General features: G+C 38.4%; 1 protein-coding gene across 1 annotated transcript in view; it reads left to right on the top strand.

The window, feature by feature from the left end:
* mfsd2b (MFSD2 lysolipid transporter B, sphingolipid) overlaps positions 1–24,104 on the top strand; it is a 58,301-nt gene that overhangs the window by 6,090 nt on the left and 28,107 nt on the right. Inside the window, exons 2-5 of the mRNA XM_057822002.1 lie at positions 1,309–1,413; positions 4,943–5,256; positions 17,868–17,993; positions 18,055–18,179. Of these exons, the coding sequence (XP_057677985.1) occupies positions 4,960–5,256; positions 17,868–17,993; positions 18,055–18,179 (548 nt within the window). The 5' untranslated portion in view covers positions 1,309–1,413; positions 4,943–4,959. The remainder of the gene's footprint in view (positions 1–1,308; positions 1,414–4,942; positions 5,257–17,867; positions 17,994–18,054; positions 18,180–24,104) is intronic.

Genomic DNA, 24,104 nt, shown 5'->3' with positions numbered 1-24,104 from the left:
ATCTTTCGTACTTTTTTAACAGAAGTCCGGCATTAGATCGCTGCATGCATGTTTGAGAATTATTCATCTTGATGCTGGGTGTGGGCAGGCCCTCTACTTGAAGGCGTGGCGCAGTGTCTGATGGATGTCACCCGTCAATATAATTATGAAGTCAATGCCTGCGATATCTAAGCTAGAAAGCTAATAACTGGGTGAATTCTTCTTCGGATTTTGTCACATTTTGAAAGTGTGTTTAAATAGGTCCAAATTTGAGTCCATGCTGATTGTAGGCCTGTTGTACTTCCTCATACTCAGTGCAAGTCAACCTTCCACTGAGCAAACCAGTTTCTCATCTGATTAGATAGAGAGCTAGCAGTTGGAAGAAATGGAATACAGCCTGTTAATTGGAGGCAAACCAGTTAGAAACCTGTTCTAAAACACCACTTTGCCTACATTTAGTCAGTGTACGAAATTAGATGCCTTCGCCGAACCCCTTAAACTTACTCACCGAACCCCTGGGGTTCGATCGAACCAAGGTCAAGAACTTCTGATCTAGACTGTCCGGTCCACAGTTAATTTATTCCTGACAGCCAAAGTTGATAAGAATCAAAGGGTTCCATTGAGTTGCATGCGTGCAAGCCATTTTTGACCCACGATTGTGATACAAAAACAACAATTTCTTCAACTGTATAAAAGGTTATCAAACGGAATATGAAATGATAACAATCTTTTATTACAAAGATATTTCAAGAAAGCAACCTCACCGGGTCATTTTTGACCAACTTATCTATCTAAGGGTTAAAAACCAGATCCTATCACCCGATTCTGATCCTCTGAAAAATGGATTTTTTTCGATGGATGGATTTCCGATCACGTCATTGGCATCAGTTTACCTATTGTGTATTATAAAGTTACCAAAAATGTCAACTCTCTAACAGCCAGATGGATCAAATTGGGTTTTTTAATGTACTTTACCTGCATTTAATGTTCATTGAAATGACGTGTGATAATAATTTGCAATTACGCACACATGTAAAAATGTCGGTTAAAAATGGATGCTGCTTAATTAAAACATAAAAAACTTTTGGTAGTGTGACTGTAATTATAATTACTTTCTAAATAACTGAAAATAGTCCAACCTTTATAATAAAGATAATTCATGTTACATTACAGGTCGTGTGTTCATGCCTATGTGTGCATTTGAGTATGAGTATGAATGGATAATTGTTGCAATACACCGTGTCGTCACGCGGGGTCGCCGCTGAAGAGCAGCGACCGTCGCCTCTTTTCCTCAGTGTCTCTCCGTCCCTGTGTGGTTATTCTCCGCAGTCTCCTTCTCATCCTGCCCGGCCGCCAACACTCTGCTGCCGGCGCACACGCCCAGCAACCCGCTGCTGTACGGAGCTCATCTCTCTCTCTCTCTACCATCAGCAGGTAAGACGACACATTAATGACTCCTCCACCGTTTAGTTTTTTTTTCGTAAATGAATTTTTTATTTTTAGTGTGTTTTTAAAAAATATATACATTATTGATGTGCTTTGCCAGGAATAGTAACGCACTCTTTTTTTTTTTCTTCTTTTGACACGGGACGAGCGATGTATCCCGTTTGCACTCAGCGTACAAAACATTAGGTACACGCAATGAAAACGGTGTGGAAATGATGCTTTGAAAACGAGTATTATTTTGACTATGTTAACAGTGATTGTTTTATTTTTTAGTTATTTATTTATTTTGCTGCGTGAGCCATGTTAATATTTTGGTCATTTAGACACATTTAGGGAAGGTAAAAAATAATGGGAACAAGTGTCTCACCATTAGAGGATCAAGTAAAGCACCTACACACACTGAAGGAATTTAATATTATTGTTAATTTAAACATGAGTATTTATATAAATAAGAGCAATACTAAATCCAAATTCCTGGGAAATAATTTGTTATTAGAATAAAATATACTCGCCCAAAAAAAATAAACTAATACAAGTACAAAACAAAGCAGTACAGTATTTCAGATTCATTGTTCCCTATTGAAATGCATCGAATGAAATTACTGTGTTCCAGACAAAAAAAAAAGTGTTTTTTAACCCTCCCAAAAAATTAAAGTGAAGACTTATCACGAAAACAGTAAAAACATTTGCGTTCCTCATAACCTAGAAACACATATGATGTCAACTCAAAACACAGTTGTACATAATGTGTAGTCCTACCCTGTTCTTCTAATATGCGATTTATTGAGGGTTGGAAAAACCCGCATAATATTGCAATTACGCCATCAACTGGAGTGGTAGCCAGTATTGTACACTAAACAGTAAACATGGATTATGGATTATTAACATGGACATTTTGTAAAAGTATACGACTCAATCTACAGGGGTTGAACAAAATGATGAAACACCTTTAAAACATCAACAAAAACTAACTTAATATGGTGTAGGTCCGCCTTTTGCGGCACTTTCAGCCTCGATTCTCTGAGGTATTGATTCATACAACTTGCCATTCTTTAGTTAGAATACCCTCTAACTCTTTGATGGCGGTGGAAATCGACGTCTGGATCTGATCTCTAAAATTGACCATAAATGCTCAATAATGTTGAGGTCTGGGTATTGTGCCGGCCATACGAGATGTTCAACTTAATTAGAATGTTTTTAATGCCACTCTTTAGCAATTATGTTCAATGATTATGATGCCAAAATGTTAGGTGTTTCCATTTTTTGTCCAACCCCTGTATTTAACGGTAATTATTTTGAACATCAGGGTTTGCAGTGTATAGTAGTCGGGGTCTGATGCGCACATACTGTATATATCATATTTTTGCTCAAAAGGCGATGGATCCTATACAGTGGGGCAAATAAGTATTTAGTCAACCATTAATTGCACAAGTTCTCCCACTTGAAAATATTAGAGAGGCCTGTAATTGTCAACATGGGTAAGCCTCAACCATGAGAGACAATGTTGAATAACAGCCCGGAAAATCACATCGTTTGATTTTTAAAGAATTTATTTGCAAATCATGGTGGAAAATAAGTATTTGGTCAGTACCAAAAGTTTGTCTCAATACTTTGTTATGTACCCTTTGTTGGCAATAATGGAGGCCAAATGTTTTCTGTCACCCTTCACAAGCTTTTCACACACTGTTGCTGGTATTTTGGCCCATTCCTCCATGCAGATCTCCTCTAGAGCAGTGATGTTTTGGGGCTGTCGTTGGGCAACACGGACTTTCTACTCCCTCCACAGATTTTCTATGGGGTTGAGATCTGGAGACTGGCTAGGCCACTCCAGGACCTTGAAATGCTTCTTACGAAGCCACTCCTTTGTTGCCCTGGCTGTGTGTTTGGGATCATTGTCATGGTGAAAGACCCAGGCACGTCTCATCTTCAATGCCCTTGCTGATGGAATGAGATTTTCACTCAAAATCTCTCGATACATGGCCCCATTCATTCTTTCCTTTACACAGATCAGTCGTCCTGGTCCCTTTGCAGAAAAATAGCCCCAAAGCATGATGTTTCCACCCCCATGCTTCACAGTGGGTATGGTGTTCTTCGGTTGCAATTCAGTATTCTTTCTCCTCCAAACACAAGAACCTGTGTTTCTACCAAAAAGTTCTATTTTGGTTTCATCTGACCATAACACATTCTCCTAGTCCTCTTCTGGATCATCCAAGTGCTCTCTAGCGAACCGCAGACGGGCCTGGACGTGTACTTTCTTCAGCAGGGGGACACGTCTGGCAGTGCAGGATTTGAGTCCCTGGCGGCGCATTGTGTTACTGATAGTAGCCTTTCTTACTGTGGTCCCAGTTCTCTGTAGGTCATTCACTAGGTCCCCCCGTGTGGTTTTGGGATTTTTGCTCACCGTTCTTGTTATCATTTTGACACCACGGGGTGAGATCTTGCATGGAGCCCCAGATTTAGGGAGATTATCAGTGGTCTTGTATGTCTTCCATCTTCTAATAATTGCTCCCATAGTTGATTTCTTTACGCCAAGCATTTTACCTATTGCTGATTCAGTCTTCCCAGCCTGGTGCAGGTCTACAATTTTGTCTCTGGTGTCCTTCGACAGTTCTTTGGTCTTGGCCATAGTGGAGTGTGGAGTGTGACTGACTGAGGTTGTGGACAGGTGTCTTTTATACCGATAATGAGTTAAAACCGGTGCCATTAATACAGGTAACGAGTGGAGCCTCGTTAGACCTCGTTAGAAGAAGTTAGACCTCTTTGACAGCCAGAAATCTTGTTTGTTTGTAGTTGACCAAATACTTATTTTCCACTCTAATTTGGAAATAAATTCTTTAAAAATCAAACAATCTGATTTTCTGTTTTTTTTTTTCTCTTCATATTCTGTCCGTCATGGTTTAGGTTTACCTGTGTTGACAATTACAGGCCTCTCTAATCTTTTCAAGTAGGAGAACTTGAACAATTGGTGGTTGATTAAATACTTATTTGCCCCACTGCATATCAAAGAACTTGTATGTGGATGCTGTTGTATTTCAAGGCACAACTTTATATGGTCATTTTGGTTTAATTAGTATATAGTGTGAAGTATAATATTTATGACAGTGATGTATTATGCCATATTCATGAATTGTAATTCACCTAATATTTACAGTGTATTTTGCATTTTTGAAATGCATAGTAGCTCTATTTCATAATGATGGGGTTATGTGGTTATATATATTTTTAAAGGCTTTTATTTTGTTGTAAAATACATGGAAGCTTTAGTGGCGTTATTTACAACCAGAAATGTTCCTGTTTTAAAAGTAATAAAACAACTAAAACTATTACTGTCCTGTTAATTCAATAACAAACGTTACTACTACTATTTAGGTGTTTGGTAGAATGTATGTATTTTTCAGTGATGGAATTCTGTGTACATGTGTCAGCATTCCTTAGCTGGTATGTTGTGCATACTTGTTATTGAGTGTATGTCTTTTTTGTGTGTCTGTCATCCCCTGGTCCGGCCTCACCGATCCAGAGCAAAGCAGCATGTGAATGGCGGCGGAAAGCGTCCGAGTTGTCCGGGAGGAGCCGGAGGAGGAGGCGGTGCAGTCAGAGCTCCCGGCGCGCAGTCAGAGCCATGTCCAATTCCCGCCCCGCCTTCTGGCACACACCCGCAGCCTCAGCCACACGCACTTTGGCGCACCGTCACAGAAGAAGCGCACCTGCCGCCTCACCCACAGCCTCTCCGCCATGGCCCGTGGGGAAAACGGCACCCAAGGGGGCCTGGCTGCAGCGGGAAAGATGCTCAAGCCCACTGAGGCACTGTTAGACGCCAAAGTCCCTCAACAGGTAAGACCAGCTCAACCCTTGTGAGATGTCTTCAAGTGATGCTTGTTATGAGGGAATCTATTGGTGGTTTGCGTTTAAAGAATCTGTAAAGATTTTTTGTAAATACTTATTTCAAGATTTCTAAGGTTGTTTATGCTTAAGCACTTTTGTTACATGCGGATAGTTAGCGAGCTATATTTCCAACCTGGAAATGGCATCTTCATTTCAAATTGTCCTCTGGCATGGCTACTTCACAGCGTCTTGTTGTCTGTGGAGAGTGTCTGAACATCACAGAGCAAAAGATGGAAGTGTGGAATAAATTATTTGATAAGTATGTCACAACAACCGACGTGAGAAGAGTGCCTTGCTGTCTGCCACAAGTGTGCACACATCACACAGAGGATATAGACTATAGTTCTTCAAAGTCTGATTTCATAGCATCAGTTTTAGAGCGCCTCCTTGTCAGCCATAAGTGCTTGCACGCAATGTTGAGTAAGACAACACCTAGAAGGGAGGACTCTTGGTATGTTTTGAAAGTTTTTTGACAGAAACTGTGGTGCTCCAGGCTAGTATGGTCTTTTCAGAGTGCCTCGTTTTCACCTTGTTGTTTTCCTTTCTAATAACTAGATGAATATAAATTTTCACAGTGTAAATGACAAGTGACAGTGGAGTGGAGAAAACAGCTTAATTTTTATCTCTTTATCTATTTTTTTTACATAATGGTAACCATTCAACTTTATCAGGGTTATTAACAACACTCTTCTGTGTGGTTTATCAACTTTAAAAGATATTTGTTTTTATGTGGTTACAAGATTCTGGTTGTTCCGGTTCATACGCCTTCATTTTCTAATTTGTCATTGAAGAAGCGAAAGTATGACATGCCCCACATAATTTGCCATTATGATGCTTAAGAGTGTTTTATTTATTTATTTCCTGAGTGTGAGTAATGGGCGTCCCTGTTCATGTGGGTTCACTTCCTAATTTGCATTTAAACGGCCTCATTGACATGAATGACATGATATAATCTTCATCATTACCGGCACTGTTTTGGACTCATTCCACAAATTCCTGTGTTCTTATTGAGCTGTTTTGATTACTGTGTGTCTCACAGTTCGTGTAAGGGTAAATATTTAAGGTGGAAATCCTCCACATAGTAGGTAATCACATACAACACATTCCCCATGAATGTATAGCAACTCGTCAGCCATCAAACAAATCATTATCAAACTCTGCATTTGTACTCATAATCCATAATCTGTCTGTTAAATCCCGGTCTGGATTTCTGTATGGATCAATTTGAACATCTATTTTCCTTGTGAGAATCTGCTTAACTCAGCACTACAGCTTAAGGCTAGTCTTTTAGAATGTATTGATTGTACACTGTTAACCATTCAGTGGCTCACTGATGACCGAACTCATAAATTACCCGAGAAATCTATTTTACAGTAATATGGATTAGTTTGAGGACAAACAAACAAACAAACAGACAGACAAACAAAATCAATCTATGCAGTATAGTCATGTGAATATAATACATTACTTGAAACATACTGGACTGTCTCAGGAAATTAGAATACACAATATTCTAATTTTTTGAGACAGTCCTGTGTATATATACAGGACTGTCTCAGGAAATTAGAATACACAATATTCTAATTTCCTGACAGGAATATTGTGTATTCTAATTTCCTGAGACAGTCCTGTATATATACACAGGACTGTCTGTGTATATATACACAGGACTGTCTCAAAAAATTAGAATATTGTGTATTCTAATTTTCTGAGACAGTCCAGTACAGCTGGCAAAAAAAAAAAATGGAATCGGAATTCATTGTAATTTTATGTTCATTCAAATATTTTCATTTTCATTTTCTAACACAATATTAGTATTCTATATTCTGATGAGATTCAATACAGCATACTAAAGTAATGTTATTTTATAAGTAAAATAAATATATTTAAAGCAGTGCTTGTGAATTATTTTCTGTCCCCCCGCATCCTCCAGGAAGAATTAAACCCCCTCCAACTCCCTGCCGCCACTGTAAATTGCATCATTTGTCTATAATATTGTTATATCATTATTATTATAAGAAAACCTCTGCTTAACTTTGTGTCCTTTTTAATATTTAAAAAAAAAATATATATAGATCAATTTACAATAAAGTTTAACTTTATTAACCCTATATTGCCAAATGTATCACATTTGATACACCTAAAAGTTCATGATTTTGAGACTAATTCAGAATTTTGACATTTCTTTTTGGAAAAAAAAAAAAGATGGATGCAAGTCAACACATGCATCTTCAGGTTCCATGAGAAAAAAAACAGGTGTTAGGAAGGGGTTAAGATATTAGAGCGCTTATTACACGTGTGCATTTTGACTTTTCTTTTTACAAATTTGGAAAAAAAAGGTTTCATTAAGATCTTATTTTTCAAATTTTTAAATTCTCTGATAATTGCTTCATATTGCAGGCATTAAAGGCTTATAATTATTTTGTTTGTATCAGAAAAGACTTAAAGCGCATCAATTTGCCTGAATTAAAAAAAAAGAAAAGAAAAGAAAAGTCACATTCAAACTGTAAAAATAAACTCAAGTTACAATTTTGGACAATGTGATACTGAAAAAGAAAATTCAATAAATTATGATAATAAATTCAAATTGATTAGCAACATTAACTCATGAGGACAATATGCCAAACAATTTGACCGAAAAAACAAAAATTACTATAACAAAAACAGAGTCATCGGACAGGGAGACAGTTTTTATCTTTGCTGTAGGCAGTATCAGCTCCTTTGCTATGGTGTGGGGTTATTTTGCACTGAGCAACTTGGTATGCCACCTTGTCAGATGCTAACAGTGCTCACTGGTTTACTGATGTAACCCTGACAAAGCGGGACGATTATTGGCAATATTCGGCATGTTTTTTTCGCTGAAAAAAATCAAGCGTCTTGTCAGTGTGATTGGGGTTTAATCTCTTTATGTGACATCTTAATTGATTTGGCTTCCCGCTGTCTGCTGCAAACATTTTAGACACAGTAAACAAACTGGTCTTTCCGCATATCCTACTGTATTAAAAGTCAAAGCCAAAAGCCAAACACTACATCCGCTTAGTCATATTTTCTCGTCTTAGCTCTTCATATCTCCAGCACTCTTTGCTGTGTGCCACTGCCACCTACTGAGTGGATGTGCATTTACACTTTATTTTAGTACGGCAAAACACTATGTACATTTTAATTCAAATACATTTTCAACAATCAAATACTGTCAATACCATGATCAAACCATAATGAGATTTTAAAAGATTCATATATGTAAATATATATATTGAATTATAAAATATGACAAAATAATTACAATTTAAACAAGAATTTTAATGGGAAAATAAAACCTTTTGTGCATGTCTGTATCACATACCCATACAGATGTCAAAAATAGATTATAATATTTTAATGCATTAAATTTCTTAAATCCAAACAAACATAAATGATCATCCAAAAAAATACCGATACTGTAATTTTCAGACTATAAGCCTTTACTTTTTTCCCTCATTTTGAATCCTGAGGCTTATAGTCCAGTGCAGGTTATTTGTAGATTTATTTGGGTTAATAGGTAACACTTTATTTGACAGCGGCGTCATAAGACCGTCATGACACTATCATGTGCATTACTGAGTGCTTATGACAGATGTCATTCAGTGTCATCCGGAATTATTTCACTAACTCCCTTTATGTCCAGCTCAGATCTTTTACATCCATTCAAAAGTGAGATAATTTGCCGGATGAAACTAAAAGACATTTGTAATAAGCAATCATTAATGCTCATGGAAATGTCATGTCATAATTATGATTGTCTTATGGCACAACTGTCAAATAAAGTGTAACAAAATACCATAAAAAGAAATTAATGAAACAACTGGAACAGTAACGTAAGAAATAATTAGCCCAAAACATGAATTTTGATTGTTATATAAATTTGTAGCGCTGCAATGCATGCTATGAGGCATTTTGGACGACAACAGTGTTGACAAGAGGTGGCAGCAGAGGTTGACTGTCTCCCCTCAAGGGAGCAGTAATGGCTAAATGAAGCGTCTTGAAGCAATGAAGCTTATCTGCCAGTTAGTTCAAAGCTTCATGGGGGTCAGTTTGGTCGTATGACATTCTTATGATGCAGCCGTCAAATAAAGTGTTACCGGTTAATATATTTTGGTGTAAATATCCCATAGTACAGGGAGGGCGGCTGCGACTTATAGTCCAGTGCGGCTTATCTATGAACAAATGCCGTTTTTGTGTCAAATTTGTGTGGCGGCTTATAGTCAGGTGTGCCTTATAATGTGAAAATTATGGTATGTAAAAATGTGAAAAATATCATGTAAAAATGATGTAGAATTATTAAAGATGTCCCGATCAATTGGCATCCCGATCGATCGGGTCCGATCACATCATTTTCAAATTATCGGAATCGGCAAAAAAATATCGGACATGCCTTTTTTTAATATATAAATATATTTTATTTAAATCGCTTTCTAATTGTATTTAACGTTACAGACTAAATGTATTACACTCATCCAGAGTAGTTTGGCATAAAGTAGGGCTATCAAATTTATTGCGTTAACGGCGGTAATTAATTTTTTTAAATTAATCACGTTAAATAATTAACGCATGCACTGCACGACCCACTCACACATCGTCGCGTTCAATCTATAAAGGCACCGTTTTACCTATATATAGAGCTAAAAGGCAGCGTTTAATGAGTAGAGAGAATTTTGACAGCCTTTGGGGCCCTTTTTCATTTGGCTAACGCCTTACAATCTCTCTCTCAGCATTTAAAAAATATCATGAGAGGCAATGTGGGGGAGAAAGGTAGTAGTAGATCATATTCTTAATACCCTATTTTCTTTCCCAACACAGAGAAGATATATCAATTGGTGCCCCTACACACAGTCCTGGTTGCACTTCCCATCATGCATTTGGGCAGAACAATTAAATGGGTGTAGTATCATTTACTGAAAGCTCAACAAATACACTAGATGGCAGTATTTAGTCACAATATACAAAGTCACATTTATCCTTTAAGAATTACAAATCTTTCTATCCGTGGAGCCCTCTCACAGAAAGAATGTTAATAATGTAAATGCCATCTTGAGGATTTATAGTCATAATAAACAAATACAGTACTTATGTACTGTATGTTGAATTTACAGTATATATTCGTCCGAGTTTTATTCATTTTTTTCTTAACGCATTGCCAAAATGTATATGATCTGGAAAAATTATCGGGAATGATTGGAATCGAATCGGGAGCAAAGAAAAAAAAGCAATCAGATCGGGAAATATCGGGATCGGCAGATACTCAAACTAAAACGATCGGGATCGGATCGGGAGCAAAAAAACATGATCGGAACAACCCTAATAATTATTGAAAAGTATGATAATTAACTGAAAATGTTCTATTTTGTAAAAACGTAATACTACCGTGTAAAAACATGATAATTATTATGTAAAAACATGCTACTATCATGTTATAATGTGAAACTAGTTTATTGCGCCACTGTCAAATAAAATATGACTAAATACCATAACTAGCAATTACTGAAACAACTGACATGACACTATCATGGGCATTAATGAATGCTTCTGACAGATGTCATTAAGTATCATTCGGCAAGTTACGTCACTAATTCCATTTATGTCCAGCTCGGATCTTTTACATCTATTCAAAAGTGAGATAATGCACCGGATGACACAAAATGACATATGTCATAAGCATTTATTAATGCTCATGGCAGTATCATCTCATGATTATGATGGTCTTATGACAGGTTTATGGCACCACCGTCAAATAAAGTGTTACCAAATACCATAACTAGCAATTACTTAAACAACTAGAACAGTAACTGAAGAAATAATTAGCAAAGAACATGAATTCTGATTGTTATTTACATCTGCAGCGCTGCAATGCATGCTAGGAGGCATGTTGGACGACAACAGTGTTGACAGCAGGTGGCAGCAGAGGTTTACTGTCTCCCCCAAAAAGACCAGTGGTGGCAAATGAAGCTTCTTGAAGCAACGAAGCTTTGAACCAATTGGCTGCAAAGCTTCATGGGGTTTCATTTGGTCTTATGACAGTCTTATGATGCCGCTGTCAAATAACGAGTTACCGGTTAATATCTTTTGGGGCAAATATCCCATAATACCGTGAGGACCGTTGCGGCGCATAGTCCAGTGCGGCTTACCTATGAACAAATGCCGTTTGTGTGTTAAATTTGGTGGGTGGTGGCTTATAGTCAGGTGCGCCTTTATAGTCCAAAAATTATGATAACTAATAATTTAATTATTGTTTCAAATATTATTATTTTTCCACTTGTATCGGTTGCTTTTCAAATTAAATACAATATGTACCATACTTATTATTTTAATATTATGTTATTATTTTATTCTTTAATAATATTTTAATATTAAAATCCATCATGAAGGGTTACCTAACAAAGTGTCCAGTGATTTCATTGTTGACGTATGTGCTGTGCAATGCAGTTTTTTTCATCGTGAATAACATTAGGCGGGACATCCTGTTTATCCCCTTTGATGATAACTGGAGAGTTGGGAAGGAAAGAATAAGAAAAGATAGAAGAGTTCACAGCATATTTTTGCACATCATCAGTGGCATGGAGCTGCCGAAAACACTTTGATTTCCTCTCCAATTAGCCTTAATTGCAGCGAAAGCCTCAGCCTTTACTTACCTCTGACCCCACTCGTCTCGAGATGGAATAATTACACGCCTCCCTCCTGGTAATTGTCGCTCCCTGAGCCCCTTCATGTTTTGACAGAGTTGCGGTAATAACAGCGTTTCACTGAGATGTGGTCGCTTTGGTGGTTTTTCAGCTCCGGGTCGCATATTCCCTCTTATTTAGCACTAAAGATGGCCAATTGATGAAAAGGTGACAATTCATTTTTAGCATATCGACTGACAAAGAAAAACATTTTGGGGATGTTTGCATCATATGTCTATTATTCTGTTATTACAACTGAAAAGGAGATATTTAAAAGCGAGTTTTTCATTGCAAGATTTATTTTTAAAAACCCAAACATAATTCATATTTTCATCTGAAAAATAAAAATAAAAATTCTGAAACACCATGTTATATGTACTGCGTGTTGTTTCCAAAAATGACGTCATTAACCACAAACTCAACATAAACTGTAGATCACCAAAAAAGATTGTGTGTATAATTTCACCTCATGTAACGACGTGGAGGCGTCTCTGGGTTCGTTACTCATCATTTCATCAACATTTTTCTGGTAAGTCTTACTTTAAAAATATGGAAAAAATCCCCATATATCTAGTAATCAAAGTGACACATGCTGTAAGTGTGGCTGAAAATAGATATGCAACAGGAAGGAAATTGCATCAAACCTGACTTGTAAACAGCTAAGTAAAAGTTATTTGAATGACTAATTGATTACCTTAAAGAACTGTTAAAAAGGTTTGGGACATTTTAACAAGTGATGGATGCTGGTCTTCCATTGAGGAGAAGCTCAAAGTGTGTCCGCCTGGGAGTGCTTTGTGACAATAGGGAAAGAAATTAGAGTGCCAGAAGTCACATCTCCAAACACGAGCAGCTACAATAAAAAAAAGCACCAGAAATTAGCTCAATTTTTGTTGGTGTACGCAAATGCGGAAACAAGGTTGGACCTCGAAGCAGACAACAAGCGAGGAATGTGTACAAGGGTTTATGAAATACAAACAAAAAAAACAACACACGCTCGCGGAAAAGTGGAAATAACATAATGGGTCCGTGACAGCAGGACGACGGGGCTCGAGGGTAAACTAAGACAATAGGCAGAGAGCCAAAAGGCAAAAATAAAACACTCAAGGTAGAGGATTACAAACTAAAGCGGCTGAAGAACAAAAACTCAAGGCAGGGTCGAAACAAGTACAGTAAATGTAACGAGACGATAGTACGAGGTGTCAAATGACAATCAGCAAGACAATATCTCAGCACCCTTCTCTTGGATCAACCGTGTTTGAATGCCGTGTTAATGAGCGGCATTGGATGCAGGTGTGACGTCGGGAACGCCCCCACAACCAGCCCTGCAACAAAACACAATCTAACCAGCAGCAGAATGTGACAGTTGTTCTTAAACAAAGCAAGTGTCGCAAGGAAGATTATGAAAGTCTCTGGTCCAAATCAGAACAACGGAACGAAAATTGAAAAAGGCCACCCGCAGTTTACACGCAGAGATTGAGGGGTGGCAGGCAGGGACGTGCCCCCCCAGTGGCCACAAAATTGTCATTGTATGTAATTGATTTTCCTATATATGAATTTAAAATAAAGACTTAGCTGGTAAAATGCTGTCTATAAAAGTTGTAAAGCAATAAAACAAACAACAAAAAAGAATAAAATGACGAGAATCCTACAAAGTATTTCATAATGGGTTGAAATTATTTTTCAAGCAGATCATATGATTCACACCATAGAGACCCTAACCCTCCTAACTGAGCATATATCTTTTAAGTTAATTTTATTGCTGCCATCGCATTTCGGGGTCATCAGCATGTTTTGTGTTTTGTAAAATTAATATAACTGGTAAGTCGCCATTGTTGTTGACGACGCAATGCACTCTGGGTGGTGACGTCACTGGACAGCGCTGCAGTACTTCCACAGTGTCACTTGTTAGCTACATAAACATGTCGTCGGTTCTGCCCTTTCAATTTGAACCTGAAAGGAACCTTAACTCATTTGCGCCCAAAAACGTATAAATACATTCTCTTTTTAATTGTTTCAGTGTCCCAAAGACGTATTTTACGTTTTTTTTTTAAAAGACATATCGCTGGGTTCTGATTCAATTTAGCTCCAAAGCTGAATATCCATTTTAAAGCAATAAAACTGGTCACTGAAGGGCAGTAGCGCATTTGGTAAGACCCGCAACCCGATTTAATGGCAACGAACGGCCGGGGCGCCAGCGGCAGACAACCGAATGGCGTCCAGGATGCCAGGCAGCGGACGACCGAGCAGAACAACCAAGAGGACGCCCGGGATGCCAGGCTCTAGACGATCTAGCAGAGCGACTGGGACAACCAGTGCAGCAGACGATGCCATTGAGTCCGTGCTGCTGATTTCTAAAGAATGGAAAAAGATATGAACTAACTTTTTTTCCTGCTGAAAGAAGAGAGTCTAATCTTTTTATTTTTGGTGGGTTCCATGTTTATATGGCAATAGAACAGAATTTTCTGTGGGCTTTGCAAAATCAGTCAAAATCCAGTAAAACGGCCGGGAGCGAAGGGGGTTGCACCGGTGAAAATGGGAGTGAATGAGTTAATGAGCATGACAGCACTGGCGATGTTTTACAAAACAAAACGAGCAGCAAAAAGCAAAATGAACAGGAAAAACGGGATGGGACAAGACAAGAGACAAAACCGGCAAAACATTCTACAAGAGGCGAATTTGACACCCAAACTACTACCGTACGCTTTCAGCTAGTTTTGTTTAGATGCATACAGACAGAACATACTAAAGATGCCTTAAGAAAATACTTAAACATAGTAATATTAAATAAGGGTCGTTCAAATACGCAAATGTGGTCAACAGATCAACAATTTGCTTTAAAGCTACCACAAGAAAACACAATACTCAAAAGTATGAGGGGAAAACACATGCAAAAAGTATTTTGAGGCAATGAAAAGGTACTGAAAGACTCAATAAAAACACAAACAGTAAGTACTCACCGCTTTTAACCGATATGCGCATGTGTTGGACGTCTCTCTGCGTAAAAAAACAAGGCAAGCAACGAAGGGATCAAGAATACAAACTGTCAAATGGCAGCAAGTCAATATATCGGCAAGCCGTCTAGGATCGGTTTAAAGTCACTGCTTATGAACTGGAACTGAATGCAGGTACGATGTTGGGAAGTCATCCCACAGCTCTTCAACAAAACAATCTGACCAGCAGCACAATGTGACAAAATCATGCCAGTCGTCATACTAGCTTCACTTGCTAGCTAGCACAGCTATTCTCCCAGTCCAGCCCAACTACGTCATCACCCCGAGCGTCCACTGCTCACATAAAACATAGTGCCCTTCGTACATAGGTCAAAACATGTACTAAATATTATTGATTTTCAAATCAATGGCAATATTTTATGTGTTTTTAATAACATATTTTAGTCAAAAAGAACAATTAATCAGTCTTTAAGTCTGAGGTTCCCTTGAACAAAGGTTGAGCATGTTATAGCACATATTTAGTCAATGAAATGTACACACAATAGAATACATTTGATCACTTATTTTTTGACATTTTAGGGGAAGCTGAGCTTTCCTCGCAGTTAAAGCAATCGCCTCTCATTTTAACCAGTAAATTATAGATCATAATCATTTTATTGGAATGCAGACTTCTGCACATTATGTTCTATTCTAAGGGCGCAAAGTGTTTCCTGTTACTTTAATGCCGTCTTCTAATAAAAATAAACAGAGCAAACAGGATAAATCAATAGAAACTTCACCATCTTGTTATTTACACGCGCCGTCTTCCCACACAGTCATCATTTTCACATCCGCAACCTCAGCCAGACCCGCGCATCCCAACACTTTTAAACATGGATGATGGGTACTTACTGGCGAGACCGAATCTCCAAAACCGCCGCGACGCTTGCTGAGGAAAGTCTACTTGGCACTTTTATTCTTCGTAAATAGAACATGCGCTCGTAGCGGACCGCAAATGTGCCCGACTCTAAATTTGTTAGTCCTGAAAACAAGCTGTTTTCATGTTTTTGCTGTGAACTGGATTGAGTTTATCATTAGTATCATTCGTTCATTCGCTACCACCCTCCCAGGTCAAACGAATTGGACGTCTATGGCGGTCAACGGCAACCAATGAGTTTCATTTTGGGGGCATTTCAGGTCATTTGCTGTTGATTTTCGGTCACTTCTGGTTGATTTTGAGGCATTTATGGGTCACTTCCAGTTGATTTTGAGGCATTTATGTAGGGGTGTGACAAAATATCGAAATGGTGATATATCGTGATACTTTGTATCCCAAAAGGTTATCGATATGCTCCTGCCAAGAATCGAGATATCGTTTTAAAAAGGTGTCAATGTTTAAAAAAACAAACAAAAAAAGGAACCAACAAATTGTTATCATAATCTTCCACCATAATACAACTCCTAGCAAAAAGTATGCAATCACCAGTCTCGGACGAGCACTCACTCAGACATTTTATCATGTAGAACAAACTCAGATAAAAAGCTTGAAAAAAATAACGAGTTCAAAAGTGCAATTCAGAACAACTAAAAGAAATGAATAAAAAACATTGTGGTGGTCAGTAAATGTTAATTTTATAGAGCAAGTGCAGGGAAATTGTTGGGTCTAAAACTTGTTCTTTAACTTAGTTATTTACCCAAGGCAAGCTGACAAAAGGCAGGGCACGAAGTGAGGCAGAGTCAGAGAGTTGACGTTTTTTCAATCTGCAGGTTGGGAGAGCCAGGAGACAGAGTTCCGCGACCAATGCTGTTTCATCGAAGTCTCTCTTCGAGCTCCCCCGCGCTGCTAACTTTTATTGAGGGCTTGTTGCTGGGCAGAATATAGTTACAACAATGTTGTCCAACGTGGCAGTTTCGATCGGGCAAGTTCCTTATTCTAGTCATTGATTTAACAGTCACACTCTTGATTGTATTAACAGTCACACTCTTGAGCGGGCACGATATCTTTGTTTTGAACAGACATTTGCACTCAAAGTACTGTAGCTTGGTGGAAAAGTACTGAGACGTTGTGTGATGAATCAACATATGTGTGTGTATCTATTTATCAGCAGAATGTGAACAATTGCCGGTAATAAAAATGTAAGCACATGATTATGGGCTAAAACTGTATTCTTCATAACAGCTTGGGAGTGCGCGTATAATAGCTGTGGGAGAGCAAACTGGCATAATATATTTGGCATACAAAAACAAGCTTATCTTACAGAAATAAATACAGAATCACTCCATTCTGAAGAAATAAACAAACAAAGAAATAACAATCAAAACGCACATCTAGTATTTAGTAGCACCACCTCTGGCTTTTATGACTGCTTGCAGTCTCTGAGGCATGGACTTGATGAGTATCCCCCTACATCACAGCTCCCCAGTCCGATCGTCTCTGAAGGTGGCCGCGCTTTGTTACGGTCATTACAATACACAATGAATAGGTTGCCGCTGAACCCTTCACACTAGGCTGCTGCTAGTTTGAAACTGCCTTAAAAATAAAAAATAAAAAACTCATTTGCAAGGCGTGGCAACTTTTATTTTGTTGTGGCGGTGCGCCACAATCCTTTATTTGTAGGGGAAACCCTGTATCACTATTTCGATATTTCGTCACACCCCTAATATTTATGCTGTATTGTGTTTGAACCAAGTCTTATTAATGATTAACCAAGTCTTATTAATGATGAATGAGTTTTAACTTCAAACACTCTCACATCTGGTGGGGTCTGTAGAAATATTTCGTAGCGGCCACTTAAAATATTAAAGTGGCACACCAAAAGTAAAAGCCATAATTTCAGGTTTTTATGATGTGGCGCCATTGCTCACATTGTCTTTATTCATTTGAATGCATTGAAATTCCATTAATCTGCTCCAAAAATATCATCGTTCCCCTTAGACGGACCTGAATCAGAAGCTGTCAGTGTGCAACAAGCTGTGTTTCGCCATCGGCGCCGTCCCCAAAGAGGTTGCAGCCAGTGCCACGGCCTTTTTCCTGCAGATCTACCTGCTGGACATTGCCCAGGTGAGCCAGAATGCCAATGCATTAGCTTGAATATATCCCACTAAAAATATGCCCCATGCAGATCAACGCCTTCCAAGCCTCCATGGTGCTGTTTGTCGGAAGAGCCTGGGGGGCCGTGGTGGATCCAGTTGTGGGCTTCTTCATCAACAAGACCAAGTGGACCAAGATCGGAAGACTCATGCCATGGTGAGCTTTTCAAGCCACAGAAACACCACACTATTACCTCTACCAAGAAATTCATAATCATCATATAGTAGCAGGATCACTCCAAAACAACAACAAAAAAGTGAACAACTGTTGCTAAGCACAGTCACATTTTTTCAATTGCCGAATGAAAAAAATAACCATATGATCATGCAGTCAAAATATGAGTCAAAAATGCTGTTGTCAGGTAGGTCATAATCGTTGGTGCTTCTGTGATCTGATCTGTGCGAATGAAATAGGTAAATATATCTCAACAAACTTGAATGGAAATGCAAGTACCAACTATACTGTACTTCCAGTGAAAGGAAACCAATGTGAATTGATAGTGGACTAACAAAAGTTTGCTGCTGTCAAGATGCGTGGTTGTGGAACGCATTTCTGTCTCATATTTAGCTCATACTAGCAGTATGAGCCGGCGTTGCTTGGGTTTGTGTAACGTGAACGCAATACAACCGAATATAGGGTGACACATACTCTTCCTAGGGATGCAGCTGTAATGTAGTAACAGTAAACAGACACTATCAAGGTTGTTAATTCGTAATGGCGTGCAACGTGGAGAAGAATGAGACAGTTTTTATATTTCACATTTGCTGCTCAAGTGCCCCATATACAGCACACCTCAAATAGATGGAACAGAACAGAACAGAAAACACCAGAACATAACAATGGCAACCACCACTCTCAGTCGTGGTTGGAACAACTACCCATGAACCATTGCGGGCGTAACACACAATAAATAACAATGGGTACAGTATGAATATCCAGCCGAAATTAATCCCTTAGTAATATTCCAGAAAATTGAACTTTTTTATAAATCCAGCATGTTCTTGTGTGCCCTTAGTCCATCGCAAATTTTTTTTCACTTAGAAAATGAATAAATAAATACAGATGAGCTGTCCCGAGCAGATTACGTAGTCTCACTCTCGCTCCTGCTGCCCTTCATTGGTCAGTTAGTGCACTGGAGTTGCTTATTAAAGTTAACGATGATTGACAGACGTTAAGGTTTGATCTTGCTGCAACTTCAAAGCACCGCATGCGTCAAACATTGTTTCACTTGTTAAACAGTTACTGTGGCAACTCATTGTGTGTAAGTGAGCAGCTTGAGCGAATTTGAGTGGACTCACTCATTGAAGCATTTAATAAAGACAAGAATTTTATTTTTGCTTAAAAATAATTCGGCGGGACAGTTGTAAAGGGATGTTTAAAACTGATCGTAATTACTAAGTTTAAAGTGCATCTCTTATATGTATCTCTTTGTAATGCTTAATCTGAATAAGTACATTGAACACACACAAAAAAAATGCGAAAAAACGAGGGATCACAGTACTCAAAGCCACAATGTCTCATTGCAGCGCATTTAAATTTGTTCATGAAACCATAAAGTTTGAAAGCCAACTGTGACATTGCCATCGCAAGGGATGTGTCTTTTGTCCCAAAAGATGGCGGTGTTTCCTCAACAATCAGGGATTTCCTATGGTAATTTTTTGAGTTCTGAATTTTCCGTACTAAATGGAGGTCTACAGAGATCGAACACATCTAAGAATACTCCTAGACTCATAAAGTACAACGGTGTAAAATTTCCTCAGAATCCGCCCATTCGTTTCGGAGTCCATAGGCAAGGCAAGGCAAAGCAAATTTATTTATATAGCACAATTCAACACAAGGCAATTCAAAGTGCTTTACATCACATGAAGATCATAAAAATCACATTTAAATCAATACAACGTAAAAACCAAGACAAAAGATCGCATTTAATCACAAATAAAATAAAAGTAAATAAATAAAAATAAAACAAATCAAAATAAAACAAAAGCTACTACTACTAATAATAATTGAAATCAGCAATGGAGATAAGCACAAGAGGAATAGAAAGCTGGTAGATTGAAATATATAGCCAGTTATGGATATGCAGTGCTAAACAAAAGCGTTTTTAGCCCTGATTTAAAAGAGCTAACAGTTTGAGCATACCTCAGACGTTCGGGTAACTTGTTCCAGAGGTGAGGAGCATAATAACTAAATGCTGCCTCACCCTGCTTGGTTCTTGTTCTCGGAACATGCAGAAGACCGGTTCCAGACAACCTTAGGGGTCTAGATGTCTCATCGGAATCCAACAAGTCAAGCATGTATTTTGGTCCAAGGCCATTAAGTGTTTTGTAGACGAGCAGTAGTATTTTATATTCTATCCTTTGACTCACTGGAAGCCAGTGTAGCAATTTCAAAACCGGTGTAATGTGGTCCAGCTTCCTTGTATTTGTGAGGACTCTGGCTGCAGCATTCTGTACTAGCTGCAGCTTCCGGACTGATTTTTTATCAAGACCTGTAAATATACCGTTGCAATAGTCCAATCTGCTGAAAATGAATGCATGCACAAGTTTTTCCATGTCTTGTTGAGTCAGAAGCCCCTTAATTCTGGTTATATTTTTTAGGTGGTAATAAGCGGATTTAGTGACGGACTTTAGATGGCTATCAAATTTTAGGTCTGAATCAATAATTACGCCAAGGTTTCTGACTTGATTTGTAGCTGTAAGTGACATTGTGCTAAGTTGCCTGCTTATCTTTGACCTTTCCTTTTTTGGCCCAAAAATGATCACCTCTGTCTTCTCCACATTTAACTGGAGAAAATTCTGGCACATCCATTCATTGATTTGATGAATGCATTTACTCAGGGAGACTAAGGGACTATCATGTGGGGACACAGAAATGTACAGTTGTGTGTCATCTGCATAGGCGTGATAGGAGATGTCATACTGTTCCATTATCTGAGCTAACGGAAGCATATAGATGTTAAATAAGAGTGGTCCAAGAATTGACCCTTGAGGGACTCCACACGTGAATTTGGTTCGTTCTGACTGATAGTTTCCGAATGACACAAAGAAATCCCTATCATGTAAATAGGATGTGAACCACTGAAGAATAGTGTCAGTAAGCCCTACCCACTGTTCCAATCTGCTGAGTAGTATGTTGTGATCAACCGTGTCGAATGCGGCGCTGAGATCCAATAGTAACAGAACAGATGATTTGCCTGCATCGGTATTCCGACGAATATCATTTAGGACTTTGATAAGCACGGTCTCGGTGCTGTGTTGTGGCCGAAATCCAGACTGAAATGAGTTAAAAAGATTGTTTTGCATCATAAAAGTCTGGATCTAATCGAACACAACCCTTTCGATAATTTTCCCCAGGAATGTCAGATTTGATATTGGCCTTTAAATGCTAATGGTTGAGGCATCCAGATTAGGTTTTTTTAGGAGAGGTTTTATTACTGCAGTTTTTAAAGTCTGTGGAAACTCTCCTGTTTGGAGAGAAGTATTTTCCCATAGGGAACGAAAACACACATGCACAAAGTTCCATTTATATATAAGTATAGGTATAGCTATAGATACCAAAGAAACTTGTATTGTTGCCGCTCGTATCTCAAAAAAGGCACCACAGTAGATTCTTGTGGTTTTTTTGTTCCGTATAATGTTAACAAATAGCCTCCGCCTGTGGCTAATGGCACTTTAATTGCACTCTTCCCGACACGCCCTGCACCAAGCCGCTGCATTTACGTAATGCTTCATTTCAACTTTGGGCAACATCCCGCACCCCCGGGGTCTCTTTTTTATTTTCTTTTTAGCATCATGGATTTACCCTCTTGAGGCTTTTACTGCCAAGATGGACTTAAGTTTAAAGCAGCTGCAGAAGTTACACAGACACACTTTAATGCTGCTTGTGCATTATAGGCTTGGGATCACACACATGTAAGCAAAGCGGCCTTGGAAGAGGTCCAAGTAACTGTAGCAGACTGCCGCACAGGCCTAGTTTAACCAGCTTGTCCGATTTTGGAGCGCGCGGGTGAGTTTGTTTCCGGAGTCTGCGGCGGTACAGGCGACATCTTTTAATACGCATTACATGTTTGTCATTTTCCACCTCCCTCGTTGGCAGAAGTCTTCCTAGAGAGGAAGCGCCTTCCCTTCTCTGCATTTTTTTGAGTGTGGTTATGGAACAAATTCAACTTGTATCTCAAGTAAGGTGTGACAATACTGTAAGGTGTGACAATATTGTATATCGAAATGGTGATGTATCGCAATATTTTTTATCCCACAAGGTTATCAATATGCTCCTGCCAAGAATCGGTATATCATTTTAAAAAGGTGTCACTGTTTGGGAAAAAAAGAGAAACTAACAGGTTGCTATCAAAATCTTCCACTAGAATAGTGCTGGGATAGATCATTGGCTGCCATTGACAGCGCTAGACGTCCAATCCAATTTGACTGGGAGAGTCAAAGATAGATTGGACATCTAGCGCTGTCAATGGCACAGAAACCGAGCACTCACAGCCAATTTTCCCGGTTTTGGGGGCATTTTTAGTTCATCTAAGGCTCATTTTAGGGCATTTACAGCTCACTTACTGTTGATTTTGAGTCACTTCCTATTCATTTGGGGACATTCCCAGGTCACTTCCTGTTCAGTAACCAAAAATCAACAGGAAGTGATCTGTAAATGCCCCTAAATCAACAGGAAATTACCCAGAAATGCCGCAAAATTGATAAGAAGTGACCAAAAATCAATATGTTGTATACAGGTAGTCCTTGGGTAACGACGTACCCAACTTTAAGTGATTTCGACTTTATGACGCCGGAGTCTCGTCCGCCATTTTGTCACGTAAACAATACCTCACTATACCTCACCGTATCTTATTTTTTACTTTATTTTATTAAAATGATATATAATACATGTTTTTGGATAGTTATTTTAAAATTTAGGCTTTGTCTGCACTAGGACGGATAATGGCCTCCTAAACGTTCAATTTATTTTACTATACGGCACGTCGGCTACACTAATGTAACTCTTGTATTGAGATTGTTTGTCTCCTTAAAAGTAATGCAGACAGGTATAAAATATTGTCCGAAAACAAGGCAAAAAAATTATCCTTTCTAGTCTACCGTAGTTTTCGGACTATAAGCCACTACTTTTTCCCCTCATTTTGAATCATGTGGTTTATAGTCCAGTGCGGCTTATTTGTTGATTTATTTCGGTTAATAGTTAACACTTTATTTGATAGCGGCATCATAAGACTGCCATCAGACCGTCATAATTGTGACATGACATTATCATGGGCATTAATGAATGCTTATGTCAGATATTAACTCATTTGCACCTAAAAATGTATAAATAGGTTCTATTTTTAATTGTTTCAGTGTCCTAAAAACATATTTATTAGAGATGTTGGTCGATCACGTCATTTTCAAAGTATCGGAATTGGCAATAAAATATCGGCCATGCCTTTTTTAATATATATATATCATTTTTAATTAAATCGTTTTCTAATTGTATTTAACGTTACAGACATCATATGTTACACTTATCCAGAGTCTTTAGTTTAGGCTTAAGGTAGGGTCATCAAGTTTATCCCAATAACGGCGGTAATTAATTATTTTGAAAATGTATCACGTTAAAACATTTAACGCAATTAATGCATGCGCTGCACGACCCACTCACACATTGTCGCGCTCCATCTGTAATGACGCCGTTTCACCATCAAAGAGAGCTAACAGGCATCGTAAAATGAGTGGAGTGAATTTTGGCAGCCTTTAGAGCCTTATTTAAATTGGCTAAAGCCTTACAATCCCTCTCTCTACGATTAGAAACATCATGGGAAGCAATGTGGGGAAGCAAGGTAACAACTGATCTTTTTCTCAACGCCTTGAATAATATCCCATCGCAGAGAAGATATATGAATTGGTAGCACTACGCACAGTCGTGGTTTCACTTGTCATGGTTCCACTTCCCATCATGCATTGGGCATGGTCTTCAGCATCATTTACTGAAAGCTCAACAAATACACTAGATGGCAATATTTAGTCACAATATACAAAGTCACATTTATCCTTTAAGAATTACAAGTCTTTCTATCCGTGGATCCCT

Source organism: Corythoichthys intestinalis, chromosome 19 (genome assembly GCF_030265065.1).
Source record: "Corythoichthys intestinalis isolate RoL2023-P3 chromosome 19, ASM3026506v1, whole genome shotgun sequence".
NCBI classification, from domain to species: Eukaryota; Metazoa; Chordata; class Actinopteri; order Syngnathiformes; family Syngnathidae; genus Corythoichthys; species Corythoichthys intestinalis.
Note: the sequence above shows the minus strand (reverse complement) of the source record. Positions and strands in the feature narration are given on the sequence as shown.